Source organism: Balearica regulorum, chromosome 3 (assembly GCF_011004875.1).
Source record: "Balearica regulorum gibbericeps isolate bBalReg1 chromosome 3, bBalReg1.pri, whole genome shotgun sequence".
In the NCBI taxonomy this organism is placed as follows: domain Eukaryota; kingdom Metazoa; phylum Chordata; class Aves; order Gruiformes; family Gruidae; genus Balearica; species Balearica regulorum.
In genome coordinates, this window is record NC_046186.1 from 74,375,953 (window position 1) to 74,394,806 (window position 18,854).

Genomic DNA, 18,854 nt, shown 5'->3' on the forward strand with positions numbered 1-18,854 from the left:
GATAGTTTTAACTCCCGCATTATTTTCATCTGCAAGTCTCAAGCATGCTTTAGCAATACCTGCCAATCATTAAAGGCAAGCTTGTCCACAGTACATTTTATACTGTCCCTCACACCAACAATTTACCTGGAGGGGCCTCATTTCCTGCATGAAGTGAGGGCAACAATTTCCCTTACAGGTTTCGCTTCCTGCATGAAGCGATGACAACAGTTTCTGCTATAGTCATCAGTGCTCAAGTGTTCAGTTAAGAAAACACTTCCAGAAACTTCTAATTCCTTTCTACACCATCATTATCCTTTCCCAAACATCAAATGCAGCCCCTCAGCATACAGCCATAGATAACTTCTGACACAGTCAAGTTTCTCAGCTTCTCCCATACACATTACATAACAGACAAAAAGATTTACTTTATGCTCCTCCAGCTGTTTCTGAAGGGACTCCAAATCTTCTGCTAAGAGCTGAGATTCCATCTTCTGAATGCGTTCTTCTGTGACCGTCAGCCAGTCGGAGAGCTGCTGCAACTGCTGCTTCTGGAGCTCCATCAGCATGTCATGCAGGCTGCAGGGGGAAGCACAGGCAGAGTTATTTCAGAAATAGTTTTCCTAAGGAAAGAGACTAAGTTATAGTTCCTATAGGAAAGAAGCAAGGCCATTTCATAAACCAGTTAGCTATCATCAAATAAAGTTTTCACCATTAAGCTAAGATACACAGTTAAGTATCCTTATTTCTTTCTCAACAAAAAAGTTAGTGAATTATGCAATTTATATTAAGGACTGTTTCTTCCAACAGGGATTTGCGGCTAATAGAGCCTCTGCTGAGAGTTGCAGTTTCTCCCTTGATGTGCAGCTCTTAGCTTGATAACTTACAGGCAGGAAAAAAATTCTTCTAAGAGCTTTTTATTTGTGTAAACACACATAGCTAGCCACGTCTACTGTACACTTTATTGAGGAACTTAAACTACTGAAACAATATTAAAAAACACATTTATGTAACTACTGCATGTAGATATTATATATTTAGTCTGGCTATATATTTAGTCTTACTATATATTTAGTATGTAAATTTACATAATACTTTTAAATTTACAAAATACTTTCATGCAAGAACCCAAAAAACCCAGTTATATTCATTTCTTTTGTTTCATCTTGGAAAGTATGAAGAAGGTGGACTTCATGTCACAGACTGAAGAGTTAATTCTGAAAAAAAATAATCTTAGAAATGGATGCAAACCAACTCCTCGGAGATGCAGTAAGCACCAGAGGTCAGTCCTGCAGCTGTAGGAGAGGTTGCGCACCATGACTCACCGGGACTGCCTGTCCATGCTCTCCACCCTGAGATCCTCCCAGCGCGAGTTCAGCAGCAGCATTTGTTCCTGGATCTCAAACTCCTCTTCCGGTGACAGATTTCCCTGAGCCACCAGTTGGTTTCCAGCCTGCAGAACGCTGCCCACACTGCTCTGGTGGGCAGTCAGTTCCATCATAAAACCCTGGAAACAGCACAACCAGCCATGTCACTGGGATCTGTGAGCTCCTACACATTTGGGCATTTGTAAATGCCCTAATAAAGCGTCATGTTTGAAACAGTGCTGCAGAATGAGCTGGCACCATCCAACACACAAGCATGGCAGACTTATTCCTCTCTATGATAGAAGATTCTCCATAAGCTACAAAAATTCTGGAGCCAGTAAGGGAGAAATAATTGAGGAAAAAAAGCTGACCACCTCAGAGAAACAGCTGTTTATAAGAAGACACCCTTTGAACAAATGCACCAAGAAAATAAAACATAAACTTACCTATGACCAACAGAACATAAACCAAGATCTGAAATGTATTGTAGGAAAGCAAATAGAACCCTATGAGTTAATAACATTAAAAATTCATGTATTTACTATAAATGCAGCACCTCTTCCTTTGGTTCAAGGCTTTACAACTGTAGCACAAGGAAAAAAATTCTTCCAATTGATCAGTACTCAGATTTTAAATTCAATTGTATACAGTAAGCTGACACAGGAGAAAACTAAAACATCTAACATGACACTTGAAACTTTTAGCAACATTAGAACATTCATTCAGACAGAACCAAAACAAAATAATTTGGAAACAATAATAATTTGGAAGCAACAACACACTAATAAACTATGCTAATCATGACAGGGAGACCACTGAATTAAATTGACATGATTATCAATTTCAGCATTGCCCTCATTTAACAGCAAGTGACATAAGGCTGACCAGGCTTTTTAGTAGTTGGCAGCAGAGAAGGGCGATTCAGCCTGGATCAGTCTGTCTTTGTATTACAGACACCAGTGAGCCAGCCACCGAAAGCTGATTAAAAAAAAATACATTAAAATTTCAAAGCATGAATGACTAGGAAATAGAAGTTCTACAGTTCACACATACACACGAAAAAAACAGCAAGTGAATTTTCAAGAGAAGCTTACTTCATGGGTCGAAAATTGCTCTTTGACTTCCTCAACATCACCAGATATTTCGTCCTGTTCCCGAAATGCATCCTCAGCTGACAGCAGCCATGTAAGAACTTCTTCTAGAGCAACTTGGTAGCTATCCAAGTCCATATCCACCTCTGTCACTGTGCTGGGAGTCTCTGCTCTAGAACTGCCCTGCTCCTCTTCAAGTGCTACAGCCTAGGAGCCAAGAGAAAAGTGATGTCTTAGAAGTGCACAGAAGCAGCCTTTCCAAATGATACTAAAACCAAAACAACTAAGATCCCTTTTAATTCTTCATAAAATGTTAAAAGGAATCATTTGGTACATTTTAATGAGAAGAGCCAGAGTCACCACTTATGAACTTTCATTTAGAAATAAAGAACCTGGATAGAAAAAATAACTTTAATCTTGCTCATTTAACAGTGGACCTCACACCCAAACAAAAAACCCATCACTACCACCACAAGTCCTGTGGCAAACCCAGTTAAAGATTTTGGGCCACTCTCTCCAGCTTGCCAAGACAAAGGAAATAGAGAAGCAGAAGAAAGAAGCATAACACAGATGGAACTTTTTACCTCAACACACAGGATTTTTTACATGAATCAGAAAAGAAGAAAAAGGAAGATAGAACAACTCAAGTCAATCACAAAGACGATGCTAGGATTTTCGTATTTTCCCAATCATGTTGCCCAAGATACAAGGCATGTTCCAGAGATAACTGACAATCAGCTAAAATTACAACTCAAGAAAAGCCAGACAGATTTTGATGACAAACACACCTGCTGTATGTTGAACTCTCCATCCTCACATTCCTGCTTGTATCTCCTTGGAAGAGTCTCCACCTCCCGGATGTCTTCCATAGTGACTTGCTTAGGAAGGACCTCAAACAAAGAGGTTAAATACATGATAATAGACTTTTTGTCTGGAAGCTGTACAGCAACATCTGCATCAAAAAGATAAAATATGGGGAAAAATGAATGAAGCTGCTTTTCTGAATCATTACTTAGAATACAGATAAGACTTTACATATAGTGTAAATCATAGATTCTCCTGTTAAGTAGTGTTTAGCAAGCTTTAAGTTAAAATGCCAGGTTTGACATATGTTGAAAGCAGTACGAAGGAGAAAAAAATTTTTAAAATAAATTTTCTACATTTAGAAGTGAACTCATATTAAAAGACATGATCTTTTTGAGTAAGAGCCCAAACTTGAATTTACTAAGGAATAAAAACTCTTTGGGGAAAATTATTCTGAAAATAATTCATCTTCCAAGCAGAAATGCAGTTCAGGGACAGTATCCCCCATAAACAAATATTTCCACTTAGGCTCTATCCTCACACCCATCATTGGTCAGTTCAATTTCTTACTTTTCATAAAGAAAAGAGTTTCACCAACTCAGGTTCACTTATCTCTCAGTTTGAGTGCTACCCATTCACTTAACACTTTTTTTTTTTTTTTTTTTTTTTTTTTTTTAAGAAGGTGGTGCTTGAATCTATAAAGTTTGAGAGCTTGTCTAACAGAATGAATCTTTGGAGGCTCACTTCAAAGCAGAGTGACAGCTCAGCATTTAAAAAAGGAGCCATAAAAGTTTCCTGGTAAGCATTCCTACACAGTAAGTACTCACAGCACTGGCAGCTGCTGCTACTCAGTGTACATATAAAGAAAAAAAAAGACCAAGAGGTCTTAAGTATCCCATTTGACATATAATGCTTTACTTCATCTGAAAAGCACAGACCCTTGAGGTAGAACTCCTACCTAAAATAAAACAAAGCCAGGGTACAAACTTCACCTTCTGTATACTGTCCCTGAATGGTAAGTCAATCAGAACCTTAACATTCAAGAAGCTGAAACATATGCATGCACAGATATACCCTTACCGTACAAATCACCTTCTTCTAAACCCAAATTTAAGGGCTTGAAACAAAACATCACTATACAAAACTGCTGGAATTTGTATTCATAGTAAGTGTCAATAGAAGTATTTTCTTTCAAGAGAGCTCAAAAGAGCTTCTAGTCAAGCAAAATAACTACATCCCACCTTCAGGATCCAACAGTTTCTCAATTCCCAGGTGGTTCTTGGCTATGTTGAAAGCATGTTCCAGTCTTTCAACTGGGGACATCTGTATAACTTTATCCCAGCTGAAAAGCTCAGGTCTAAAAGAAAAGACAAAACAGGAAAGAAAGCAGTAAATTTTATCTGAAGAAAAAATTTCCACACCACACAGAATATGAAGTTATGGATATGAAGATAGCTACCTAAGAAAGATAAACATACAAAATATAAGTGCATATAGACAAATGCATAAATACAAATATGTGCTTTCTTTTTATTAGTGAGAATCTGGCAAATCACAAATCAATTAACTGACTATATATCCACAGCAACATCCACCTTCCACTCTATGTATTCTATACACATACTCATTGACTGCAACAGGAGAGCAAATACTACTAACAAGAAAATAAACTCTGTGTTTAAAATTTATTCCAGAATGTTTCCTTCAACTGTTTCTTTCACAACATTACTGTTACTACATGCTTTCTGTGTCAGGCTCTGCTGGGTAATCAAGAGTCACTCTGCTGCCTCATTCCAAACTTGTGATGTAACTCGGTGATCACCCCAGACCATCACAGCCAGGAGAGTCTCCACCCCTGCTTGCTCACCCTGCCACACGCCCTTTTTCTCCCCATTAAAAAAAAAAAACAAAAAAAACACCACCAACAACAAACAACCCACAAACTACAAAAAAAACACCCCATCACAAATACTTATGAGAGTAACAATGCAAATCAGACCAAGGAGCCAATCAATTTACAGTGCCAGCAGCCTTGATCTTCCATTATCATAGAATGGTTTGGGTGGGAAGGGACCTTAAAGATCATCTAGTTTCAACCCCCCTGCCATGGGCAGGGACACCCTCCACTAGACCACGTTGCCCAAAGCCCCATCCAACCTGGCCTTGAACACTGCCAGGGATGGGGCATCCACAACCTCTCTGGGCAACCTGTTCCACTGCCTCACCACCCTCACAGTGAAGAATTTCTTTCTAACATCTGATCTAAATCGACCCCCCTTCAGCTTAAACCCATTACCCCCTGTCCTGTCACTACACTCCCTGATAAACAGTCCCTCACCAGCTTTCCTGTAGGCCCCTTCAGGTACTGGAAGGCCGCAATTAGATCTCCCCACAGCCTTCTTTTCTGCAGGCTGAACAACCCCAACTCCCTCAGCCTGTCCTCATAGGAGAGGCGCTCCAGCCCTCTGATCAGCTTCATGTCCCTCCTCTGGACTTGCTCCAACAGCTCCATGTCTCTCCTGTACTGGGGCCCCCAGAGCTGGACGCAGTACTCCAGGTGGGGTCTCACAAGAGTGGAGTAGAGGGGCAGGATCACCTCCCTCGACCTGCTGGTCACACCTCTTTTGATGCAGCCCAGGACACGGTTGGCTTTCTGGCTGCAAGCGCACATTGCGAGCTCATGTTGAGCTTAGCATTAACCAAACTAAATCTCAGGACCAGCTGTGTGCCCAAAACATACCAGCAGGTCTCAAGGGAAAGAGCAGAGCAGGGAGCATGAAGCAGGGTCAGCAAACAGAGCCCCCACGCAGTGGTACCTACACCAACAGGGCATCATCAGCCTTGTGCTGCAGCAGCACAGCTGTAAGACTGGCAAGCCATTACAATACTTCCCATTCCCCTGTAACGGTGACTTTTCATTAACACACTGCTATTGATTCTGTGCTCTATAGAACTTGGGGAGGAAGCGATGGGCTTGCCTTTAATTCTTTTAATACTTAATTCAGTTCTAAATTGACCTGAGAGTACCTTTTAACATCTGTCGAGTCATTACACTCTGTGAAACAGGAAGGCTGTAAGCCAGCAGAGTCTGAGCAGCAAAAAAGCCAGAAGGAAGGTGGGGGGAGTGGGAAACAGAGATACACAAAGGTCTCTGATAGAAGCTAGTGTAATACTGTACCTCCATGCAAGGAGCAACAAGGACAACCACATGGATTCGCATAAAGCCTTAGCAGGAACTCTTACTTTGAAAAAACACATTGCAATAAGTGTATTGTATATGTACTACCTGCACACTGCTGCGATAACACAAATTTTAATAAAATGCAATCTAGGTATTTACCTATGAGCAAGAAAATTGTACCAAAGAGCAGAAGTCAGTTCAAAGAGGAGCTAAGCTAATATTAGGAAATGAAAGAGACCAGCACTGTAAAATGTTAAATGTCCTATTACCTCATATAATTTTATTAAGTACTGCAAGTGTTACAAAGTTACTAGATATTACAGCCAAGAGGCAGTACTGCTAACAATTGTTGATAGATACATAAAGAGAAAAGCGAGCTACTAAACCTCTTAATGGGATCCACAAAAATTCTCCTATACTGTCATATTAAGCTAAATTAAAAAAGCAATATTGAAAATGGCCCTTAGGCAGGGAAGCACTACGGTCTGGGTAAGCTAAATATCTTTGTTGTCCTACCACTTCTGCACCCTGCCCCAATCCCCTGGTTCCTTGCAAGTGCCTTTTAAAGCTCCTCTTTCAAAGCCAACCTAAATTTAAACCCAGCTCAAGATTTCTTGGAAATGTGGGGAAAATGGTGTTTCCCTGGCTAAAGGACTGGGGCCCAGGAACAGCAAAGCTGAATTCTGATGCAGTGAAAGCTGCCATTCTCTCAGGAAGAGGGAATAAAAGGCTCAGAGATCATCAGAGCCAGGTAACTGAGAAATTTTAGGAAGTCAGAAGAAAGCACAGATACTCTGGTTAAGTTTTCAGCAGGGGCTTTTACCAGTGCTCTGAAAAGGGCAGAGCTCTCAGACTTCAGACCCCGCAAAGCCCAAGCACATAGCCACAACGCATAAGGACAGCAAACAGCCTGAAGCCAATTTTCCCACCTCTCTCCTTCTGTTTCCCTCAGGTCACCTAGGTCTCACTTGTGTCTCACGCCATTACAGAGCTTCACGCATTCAGCAGCAGAGCTACACCACTACAGGAAATTACGCCGGAATGAAAACCACCAGCACAGCTCACACCATCCAGAGAAGGGACTTGATAATACTTCTGAGAATCTCCAGAGGGACTTTTGCTAGTATTGCTCTGCCTTTGCAGAACAGTCCTTCCAAATGTTCAGGATCCGTCAGTGTGGTGCAGGCGCTCCCCATGCATCCACCCAGGCTGGACAGAAGCCAGCTCTGGTCTACAAGGCACATAGGTGTCCCCGGGCAGACCCGTCCTGAAGCCAGCGAGCCTGCGAGAGAGCCTGGTATTTCAGTCAGCACAGCCCAAACGGGCACTTCGGAGCAGAGAAAAGCAGGTTCAAAGTGAACATATGCTTTTGCAAACACTTTGCTGGATATAAATATTCTGAGTGTTTGTAAAGAATTTGCATGACAGATATCTGGTGGCCAGGAGGTCTGATTAAATTCTAGATATTATCATACCATTACCTGAGCCTTTTATTCCCTCTTCCTGGGAGCCTGGCAGCTGCCACCACGTCATGAAATGGTTATTTTTGGTTAAGAACAGTCAGACCTTGTGAAGCAATAAGCTGACTTCATTTAAAGTACACTAGGTTAGAATGGATTGCCCAGATCTCAAAAAAAATTAAAAAAAAAAAATAAAAAAAGAAAGAAGCAGTATGTAAGTTTCATAGGAGTCTGTAATGATTTCTTTAGACTACCAAAGAGTTCTCCAAAAATCAGAAACACAAAAGATCTGTGCAAAGAAGCTTTAACAGCATTCCTTATAAAGTATAATGAACTAACTAATGAATACGCTACAGATACCTGAAGTATTCTATTACCCTTTGATTCTTCTGCTCAACAGTTCTCCTGAAAGAACTGCATACATTGTTCTTCCAGCAACACACATTCAAAAACTAAGAAAAGCTCCAGAGTCTGTCTTATTCCTTTGTTTTGAAGCTTCTGTACCTTCCTACTAAAATGATATGGCAAACTCTGACTGAAGAAATGCTTCCCTTTGCAGAGGAGGGAGGGCAGGAGGAAGGAAGTACGTGGGAAGGAGGTGGTCAAGCCCTCCCTGCAGAGCCCCGTTCAGTATAGTCGCTGTATAATGCATACTAAGTGAGATGTAAATCCACTTCAATTAGCAAGTGTGTACGTGCATGTGCAGGAACTGAGAGCGTTACACTGCTGCCTTGGCTTCAGCCTTTGCAAGGCACTGGCAAGATCCCTCCACTATTATTGTTACCACAACAAAAAAAACCCCAAACAATGAATCACCAAAACAGGCTAGAAGCTGTCAAATGCACCACCATGAAGACATGGGGAAAAAAGCTGCTTACTTCACTAGATCTAAGATAAGGTGTTTGCTACTTACTTGTGTCTGTGAATGACAGCATTAAAGGCGAGTCCATCTGTCCAGCTTGTGGTGAAGTTCAGAACATTGACCTGACTGTAAGGTCTTGTGGACTGCCGAACCCAGCTCAGCAGGATCTTCTCGCTGTTGGTCTGCTGCAAATCTGACATGATGTTTTTCATGACATCCTTCACCTGCAAGATAGCAGCAACAACACCTACAGACATGTTCTCCCCTTTTCCTGCTTATAAAACCTTTGAACCAAGCTATTTCACAAATCGTGAAAGGGTCTTTCCCATGAAATGCTATGAATCCAACTCTAAGTCCTCACATGAAATTTGGGAATAGGAGTATTCAGGCCATATTTGCACTCTGCTGATTACAAGAACCAGCAATGCTTCATGTAATAATGACACATCACTGTGGGGTATAATATTTCTCACTGCCTTATGCTGCGGTTCCACCAGTAAGGCAACCCCAAAAATACAGCTTACATAGGTTTTCTGCAAGAAGAAGGTATCTGCTCAGCCAACAAAAGTCATTTGCTGTTTGGGCACTACGGATCAGCATCTGCCAAAGTCCCTCCAAGTGAATTCAATGATCCTCCCAGGTACGTGGGTAAACCAGGAGCAATTCAATCTATAAGACTGAGAAACAAGCCTACAAAGCACCATATAAGATGCAAACCCAAACACAGTTACCTAGATAGTAAAAAAAAAAACAAACCCAAAACAAACCACAACCAAAACCCTGATAACAGAAGTACATAAAAGCCTTGAGGAAGGAACATAAATACAATGCTTCAGCCTGGAAAGCCTCTCTGCAATTAACACCAGCAGGAACTAAACTGAAAGACTGAGTACAACTGAGCACATATGAGAATATGTGTCACAGGAGGCAGCCAATAGACAGAGATCAGAAATCAAACACTGGCCTGCCTTTATTTACCAGCCCAAAATAGAAGTAGTATTTTCCGCCACCAAAACCCCAGGAAGGCGTGTGACAATCCCAGCAGACCAATGCACACGCTTCCTGGAAAGGAAGAGAACTTGCAGCAGCCTCTTACCTGCCAGTGCAAGATAATGCTCCACAGCAGCCCCAGCGTCAGCTTGTGATTTCCATCAACGATGTCAGTTCCTCCGATATTCACCAACTCCACCTGGAGAGGTTGGATCAACTCTATATTAAACATTGTTATCACAGCTTCAAGTCACAACCCCACCCCATATTCCTGGCTGTCCAGCCATGTATTTTTATTTCAGTGCTCTGAAATAAAAAGTATTAAAAGAGAGAGAACCAGAGACAACAGAGTACTGTCTATCTGAATTTGTCATGACAACTGCTTAAACAACATGACAAAAAGATGGCACCAAAGAAGATACTCCATTGGAAGAGTTTTATCCTCTCCTCTAATATACAGATGCATACCAGCAGTCAAAACTGACCAATAGAAATGCAAACGTGAAGGATCTAATATTAAAAAAAAAAAAAAAAAAGTTAAGCAATCCTGCTTCTAGACACATTCAAAGATATTACAGAACCATGAAAACCTCTGTAACTAAGAACAGGTTTGTCCTTTCCATGAACCGGCATCCAAATGGGACAAGTTTATACAAAGAGACCAAAAGCTCAAGAGAAAAATAAAATTTTCGGGTTTCCTATATGCATGGGACCCCATATAAACTCAGCGATGGTCTAATTGAGATCATTAAAAAGACAAAAACATGGAAAGAGAGACAAGCAGATTACTTCAGTAAGTGAGAGGGCAGGAGAGGCTACCCACTCCCGCATCAAGTATTCAGCCCTCAGAAGCAGCAAAGCTGAGAACACCTTATCTGATACTCTCTCGGTGCTGCTTTAGAGCCTGAACTGAACCGGGGCATCAAGTCTCCATTCAGTCAACGCAGAGAAAGTGGCACTAACTTCCAACTGCCTTTTGGAGGGAACCAACAGCAGCACACTGCATCACCACCATGCCTACGGAAACTGGGCCAGGAACAGCAGCCTATGGCAGAGGAGACAAATATCTCCCTGGATGTATGTACACATATAGCAGATGCTGCGATGCACTCCCACACAGGGCAAGTGAGGGGGTTTCATTTTTGTAAATAACCTGGGCCAGGAGCATCCTGCAGCCCCAGGGCCAAGCGGCACAGGGCCTTTCACCGCCATGGGGAAGCTTTTTTCTCCCTTTCTCACCCCTGCTCCACAACAGCGGTACCCACAGTGCCTACCACAAACACCTCCCAGCTTGCACTGACTCCGAGAATCGTATCTGGGCATTGCTTGGGATCAGAACTGGTCACAGAGACAAAAACCACACCGAGGAGCTGGCTAGCAGTTAAACAGTACGGACAATCACAGGACAGTAATGGAGCACTGCTCTGGCTCTCAGTGCGCATAGCCTACAGCGACAGAATAGACAAGAACAAAGTTTCATTTTGTTTTATAGGATGTTGCTGATATATAAGAATATAATGGTATTCCATGAATATTTTTCCTCTTATCACACAATCACAAATAGCTTCAATTCTGCAAAATGTACTTGTAACCTCATTGCTTTCAGATATCATCTTGACAATTTTCAGTTCCCCATAGGTCTCGTGGTTAAGAGAATCAAATCAAAACTGTGTTGCAAGATTAACATGGAACCACAAAATTACATTTCAAAGTATTAAGGAAGCTTGTGGATTGTCCTCTCCTAATTTTTACAGCAGCTACAACAGAATCTTACAGCAATACTCTGCAAATTCTGGGCATATATTTTAAAATAACTGTAAATTAAACAGGCAAAAACAGGCCAAAAGAATCACCAGTGCGGATCATTAAACAACGCACTGAAAAACACTCTAGAATACAAGGAGCAGAAAGCAAGACTAAAGGTCAAGGGCACAAAAATAAAACAATTACGTTGCAAGAGCTTTTTTCACCTGTAATAGAAAAAAAACACTCTTAAGAATGAGTAACAAAAAACACTTCACATGTTTTAATTGGACACTACTACTACTAATAATAATAATAATAAAAATAAAAATAATAATGAATTCCTTTTGCTATCTACACCATATACTCCACATGTCCACTCTTGCATTTTAATGATTCTGAACTAAACCAATGTTATGCAGGATGCAGCCAGCAATCCACCTGGATAGTGAGTGGACTACTGAGCCTTAAGCAAAGATAATCAATAAAAGAAAGCTGCCAGCAGACAGTCAGTACTGCTGACAGCAGGCTGATATTGACTATATGGAATGACTTCCAGTGGATTTTCTTATTAGTAGTGTTTTTAAAACTTGGTCCACAAATGAGAAAAATTGAAATTCATTACTTCATTCTGCTGACCGGATGAATGAGGCTCACAGGATCACTTGAACATCTACACCCTAAGCTTCTCTGATCCTTGCAATGTAAATGTAAACACTTTATAAATTACCTCACAGGTTATGAATATTGTATAGCCCACAAACTCTCGGGCAACAGAACACAACTGCTTCTCAGTGGATGTCTTTTCCTGTCATCTTAACACACACAAACACTTTCTAACAAAGTTAAGCAGTAGGTGTAAATCATGTACGTGACCTTAACAACATTCAGCTAACTAACACCATCTGTTTACTTCTAGAAACCCAGATCCTGCCAGCTTAAGGAAGAACTAATTAATTACTGTAATTCAATATTATTTCATTTATTATCTTCATAAAATAAATCACTTTCAAGCTGGAAAGACTCATGACTTATCCTTAGAAAAAAGTTAATCAATATTTACAGTACCTCAAAGGGAAAAAAAAAACCACCCAACAAACAACCCACCACTAACTTTGCCTGCTTCCTAGAAATATGACACTAGTCCACCAACACGGAGGGGAAATTGCAGTGTTATACAGCATGTTCATATCACTCTTCAATCAGCAATTTACATAAATATGTCGATGCCTTTTTGCATTAGATGTATTTTATTGCCAGAATGTTCTTATTGAATTATTTTAGTGCCCTGTGACATTCGCAAATAGAAATTCTAACTATAGAGAGTACGCTTATCAGGAATTGTTCTTCAGGAGGAAAATAACATCACTTTACTAGAGCACTACTGGCTTCCAGGCAGTAAAAACATAAAATCAAAATAAAACAAGCAATTTTTATTCTCATTTTTCTTAAAGAAGGTTTGGGGGTTGGTTGTTTGTTCTTCTGATCAGCTATGAAAGCTCCAAATTAGAAACACTCAGTACAGATTTGACACAAAGCTGACAGGTGTCAATGGAAAGATACTCCTGGATTTTGAGAGCAGGACACAAAAAACAGAGACACAAAACCTGTCATACCCTTACAGATTTTTGCACAAGTTATGCATCATTACTGGAAATTAGTTTTATGTCCTGCGAGGTTCATGAGCTGTGCATAGCAGAGCTTCTAGTCACCTTTGTTTTGGGAGCTGAACACATCTCAACAAAACACAGTTTAATACATACCGTTATTAAGTTAGCATTTTAAAATTTCACAAAATTGCCAGACACTGAAATTCTACATCAGATAAGGAAAACTAAGAACAATTTACCCATCTCGCTGAATTCTCAGTTTAGGTACCAAAAATCTTTATTCTCTGCATTTTGAACTCATTTACACACAGGAATAAATTAAAGAGTCTATCAAAAAGTTCTGGAAAACAATGCTCACGTTGTTCTGATGCAAGACTTGCAGTACTCGGTTGACATTATTTAAGGCGTGTACTCGTGTGGAACCTCGTTCTTTAGGCTGAAAATAAAAAGTTACAATCTGTTCACATCAGAATTAACTTCACAGATCAAACAAAATAAATGACAGTGCAAACAACAGGAAATTTTGCTTAATTTTCTACTGATTTTCTTTCCCATTTTTTTTTTTTTTAAGAACAAAACCCAAACATGTTCTGAGCAGTTTTCATTTTGAAATTGTTGTGGATGAACATTATTCCTCAATTCAAGGCACAGGACAATCCCTGGATTCAAAATGTGTTTCAGTTCATCTTTGCTAAGTCCAGAATTTTTATTCCCAGCATCTGCAGAATTATCCACTGGCAATACAACAGCAAAGTGGGAGTTCCCGGGGAAAATCTGAGGGGTTTGAACATTTGCCAGAGTAGTTGAAATTTTTTGGCTCCCAAGAGGGAACAAACAGCAATTTCTTTTTCTGGCACCAAAAGCCTGCTAAATCTTTGCATACTGGGAAGAAGTTATACTTCCTGACTTTTTCCTTCCTTGTAATATCAAGGAGGAAAAAAACCACTGTGACTCTTGACAATACCTGCCTCTCTATTTGCTTTTAATCACTGTGGCAGAACATGATCGTACTGCAAGAGCATCAAGCTGAACTTGGAACATGGTAATCAACAGAATTAGAAACCAAAAATCTCCCATTGTCTTCAGTACACTTCAAATCAGACCATAAATCATTAGAAGTACTAGTGAAATGCATCTGTCTAAAAAACAAGGCAAGCTTGCAAGGTGAAATTTTAAATGGCTGAAGGTTCCTCATAAGGTCAATAAATGAATTTGAGATTTATTATAAATAGCAAAATCAAGAATCTAATCCCAAGTGATGGCACAGGTTTCACCATGCCTCAAGTGTCTTTCTGAAGAGGCATCAATGTTAGCAGGGGAACAGTTTCAATCCCAAACACACTTTCCCAAACAAGATTTGAGTAGTTTTCAGCCCTTTCCTATCTGTAGATCACAAAGGATTTTTCAACAGAGACAAAGATTTTTGCATTGCCTACTAGCCATTGTCTTTTTTTCTCTTTTTCTTTCTTTTTTCTGTAAGGGATCTTTCATAAGCTTATTAGAAAAAGTTCACAGGTATCCAGCTAAAGGCTGGGTTTTAAGCAGATCTGCCCAGAAGCAGATCTCTAAAAGATCTCAATTAAAAATATACACTATGCGAATAACACCACTGTTCTTACCTGCTTTGCTAAACAATACATTAACCCTCAAGAGAGTGTTACACAGCTAACTTCAGCCTGACCCTATATCCCATGGGTGGCAGCCATGGGAATTTCACTGGAACTGTAGAGAGGAAGTACACACTACAAGCAAAATAGGTTTTTAAATAAATTAAAATAAAATTAAAAAAAAATCACATGCCACAGTTTGAGTTTTGTGTGTTTTCTATATTTGTTGTTTTGTTCATAATTTTTTTTAATAAATGGGAATAGGACTCATATACATTTCTCTTACCAGAGGTTTCCCCGTCAGACCCTCCAAAAGGTCCAAAAGCTTCCTTCCATCTTTCAGATCTGTGAACATGTCCTTAACTGGGGGCTTCCCACTCTGCAGAAGAAACAAAAGCAGTAACAAAAATAGTGTTTAAGCAGAACCTTTTTTTTTTTTTTTCCTTTTTATCTTTCAGTTCATTCTTATTTGGTACTAAATGTAGTAAATAAAAGCTAGGGGACTGTGACAGTGATCAGGAAGGAACCCTTCCCTTCTTCAGTGTGCTTTTTTCTCCCCATCTCTATGGTCCTGTGTATCAGCAGCCTAGTACTGAGAAACCAAATCAGCGCATCCTGGCTCATGTTAGGGTAGATGTGTTAACACGCAAAGATGGCAAAGAAAACTTGGCAAGTTTGAGGAGTCATTTGAGAAAGAATGCTTCGGTTTGGCTGCATCCAAAGGAAGAAGAAACTGCGGCTTTTCTGAAAAATGCTATTTGAACAAATTCTCTCAGTTTTAGAAAAGACAAAACAAAAAAGGACTTGGAATTGAGTCCTGTGTAAGAAGCTGCTGCTTTTCTACAGACTAGTAGATCAAAAGGTGTAATATATATTGAAACAAATTAATAATTTTCTTTACCTTGGAAAAAGAAGCAAAGTGTGAAACTCAGGACTACCCTAAATCATACATTTCTAATATTCATTTTCTTTGGGGGTGGAGACACCCTGTACAAGAATGGTGGTAGATGACAGCAGAGTCATGTTAACCTTTTCCATGCTCCCTTTTAATCTTATTTCTTCTTGGACCCTTACAAGTTAATGTGGGAAAGTGTTACAGGGCGGGGGAAGAAGACACCGAAAGCCAGCAACTAAGTAAGTACATTTGCTTTATAATATTCATCTGCTGGCTGCCAGGAGATCAATTAAGCTACTGCTTTCAGTGTCTCTCTGAAGTGCCAATTTGAGAAGAAAAATATTTTATAAAAAGTATGTAAAACTCCAATATTGCCTTTATCTATCACCTTGGCTTTATAACATTGCTCTTCAGAAGGAAGGCTGTCAAAGGCCCATCTTACATGACATGAGTTAGCTGACATAGATCTCCTCTACCTTCACTTACCTCCTCCTGCCTCGACAGCTGCTAGTCATTGCCAAATACTGGCTAACAAATCAGAAAAGGAGAGCGCTGAACTGCCCACTGAACCCTATTTCCTGGCAAATATCTGGTTTTCCCCAAAATTCATAACAGTTTTTCTTAAATGTCCACTTTAATTAGATTTGATACTATTAAAACTTGTCACAAGAAATCAGAGTTGAATAGCTGCAGAGCCATATTTTTATCTCCTGAACAGAAACATCACAGCATCATAGAATGGTTTGGGTTGGAAGGGACCTCAAAGATCATCTAAGTTTCAACCCCCCTGCCATGGGCAGGGACACCCTCCACTAGACCACGTTGCCCAAAGCCCCATCCAACCTGGCCTTGAACACTGCCAGGGATGGGGCATCCTCAACCCCTCTGGGCAACCTGTTCCACTGCCTCACCATCCTCATCATGAAGAATTTCTTCCTAACATCTAAATCTACCGTCCTTCAGTTTAAAGTCATGACGCCTTGTCCTATCATCACTACATGCCCTTGTAAACAGTCCCTCTCCAGCTGAGAATGCTATGGCTATATATCCTCAATAAATCTGTTGCTTTGGGTCCAGAAGTTAAAAAAAAAAAAAAAAAAAAAAAAATTTGGATGTGCTGAAAAAGCAGAAAGATGCCTTATTTAATAGAGTGCAACAAGGGTGTCAAGAGCATACAGCCATCTTTCTTCGTTTCCCATCCCCTCACTTCACATGCATGAAAACAAGCTGAACGACTTCCTGCTTTCAGTCATTCACTTCGACAGGTCATGGTATGTTCCAGCCCTATGCAATACACCCTGCTGTGATGGTGGAAATAATTCAGATTCGCTTTCTCAGGAGAACAGTTTTGCCATTTCACTGGCCGTCAGAGCACCACATCTTGCTGTCAGTTTAAAGAATCAGCAGAAGAGTACTGAATTATTTCTACAATCTAAGCTACTCCTTCCTGGTTTATTAAAACATCCAGTATCCTCAAAACAGAGTCACAGCAACGTGCAAAGCTGCTGTGCTTAGTGAAGTCTAGCAAAATGCTCTCAATGGGAAGGACGCCAGTTCAGAGGAAGCACTTCCAGAAGCGCAGGGTGACTGCAGTTGGCTAAGAAAGGGCTGCAGCACCCACCCCGCCAAGCCCATCACCACCTCCAGTGCAGCACACCTGTCAGGAAGGCAGGAAACCTGCTCCTCCAGCTTCCCACACCCACCTGAGGGACACGCAGGCACCTGGTGGCAGTAGCCGTCAGGGCACAGAGCCAGCCCTCAGCGCTGCTCTCGCAATGGGAGCAGAGACTGTGCATGTGCTGCACTCTCCTCTGCTCACGCTGCCTCCTCCCACCCAGGCATTCTTTTCCTCACACCTGGGCACACATTTCCATGCAGGATCTGCTGTCCAAGCCACATGGTCTGCAATCAGGAACATCGCTGCTCTGTCCTCCAGTGCACAGTGCAGCTGGATGCTGCCTGGCTTTCCTAGGATGCCATTAGACAGCAACCCGCTGTGCTTCAGGAAGTCTCTTACTTTCCTTTTCCAGACAGCACAGTTACATATCCCAGCTTCCGAGAGCTGTATGACTCATAAAATTTATTAAGCTTAGAAAGGAGCTGGAAAATAGTTCCATAAAACGGCAGCCCAAGTGATGGTCCCATACATCCATTTCCCAAGAGAAGACAAGGAAAAGCTCTGGAGCAATGCTGGCAGAACAGTTATGCATACCCTCCTGCACCAGGCACGGGCCAGCCCAGAGCCCGGCCAGGCTGCTGCCATCACCACCATCCCCTTGCAAGAAAACAGACGTAGAGCCCCATCTCTTTGCATGTAGGACCCACCACTGAGCCTACCGGGTGATGCACTGTGGCAGCGCAGAGGCAATCTGGGAACCACAATACACGACCACTAAGGTTGGACCTGGGCTTCTAGTCAGGGAGCCTAATTCAAAACAAGTTCCAGCGGGGCCAGGAGCACTCTGAGCCCCGGCTCTGCCCCACCATGGGGCACTTGACAGGCCCATGGAGACAGCACCAGGGTGGAGCACGCAGCCCTGGGACCAGCTCTGTGCTGGGACAGACTGGCATGCTGCAGCGAGAGCTTGGGCTCTGCGAGAGGGCAGAACTCCTCTCCCATGCTACAGGGCAAGGCATGGGGCTCTGCAGATCGCTTCCCCTGCCATCCCTCCCCGCAGCCATACCTCGTAGAGCAATCCAGAAAGCAATCCAGCCTTCTGAAAAAAAGTCTGTACCCACAAATATACACTCACATACAAATAAATATACATACCTGCTGTATATAAAAAGCAAAAGTATGTCTCTCTCTCTCTGTAGAGTCCTGCCTGGTATACTGTAAGCTAAGCCAATCTAAATTTCTCCTTTTCAGAACCCATAATATTTTACTCACTTTCTACGTACTTAAAGACTACAGAAGTACAAAGCAGTTCAGCCTCCACCAGCATCCCGTAAGGAGCGCAGTCCATCACTGAGCATAATGGATTAAGAAATTTAAGTATTTGCTTTATAAGAGTGACAGTGACAAACCATACTGAACCCTTCAGCAAGGGCAAATGACTAGTCACGGTTGCATTGGTAAGTACTTAAGGAGCAGCCTACATTGTGCTAAGCACTGTACAAATACGAGGCAGATAATGAGACCTTTCTCAAAGACAAAATACAGTTTATACTACAAAGATAGTATAAAGGACAGGCAGGGACACACTGCGTACCAGGACAACTGTGCCAGTTCAGGGCGTAAAATGTTCACATTCCCTCCGCTGAA

General features: G+C 41.3%; 1 protein-coding gene across 5 annotated transcripts in view; it reads right to left on the reverse strand.

The window, feature by feature from the left end:
* Positions 1-18,854, reverse strand: part of UTRN (utrophin) — a 411,474-nt gene that overhangs the window by 302,244 nt on the left and 90,376 nt on the right. For all 5 annotated transcript variants that reach the window (XM_075748479.1, XM_075748477.1, XM_075748480.1 and 2 more), the window contains 9 exons: positions 14,981-15,073; positions 13,446-13,523; positions 9,841-9,933; positions 8,796-8,968; positions 4,483-4,598; positions 3,226-3,389; positions 2,441-2,644; positions 1,305-1,486; positions 408-558 (listed from right to left, as the gene is read on the reverse strand). In XM_075748479.1, the coding sequence (XP_075604594.1) occupies positions 408-558; positions 1,305-1,486; positions 2,441-2,644; positions 3,226-3,389; positions 4,483-4,598; positions 8,796-8,968; positions 9,841-9,933; positions 13,446-13,523; positions 14,981-15,073 (1,254 nt within the window). The remainder of the gene's footprint in view (positions 1-407; positions 559-1,304; positions 1,487-2,440; positions 2,645-3,225; positions 3,390-4,482; positions 4,599-8,795; positions 8,969-9,840; positions 9,934-13,445; positions 13,524-14,980; positions 15,074-18,854) is intronic.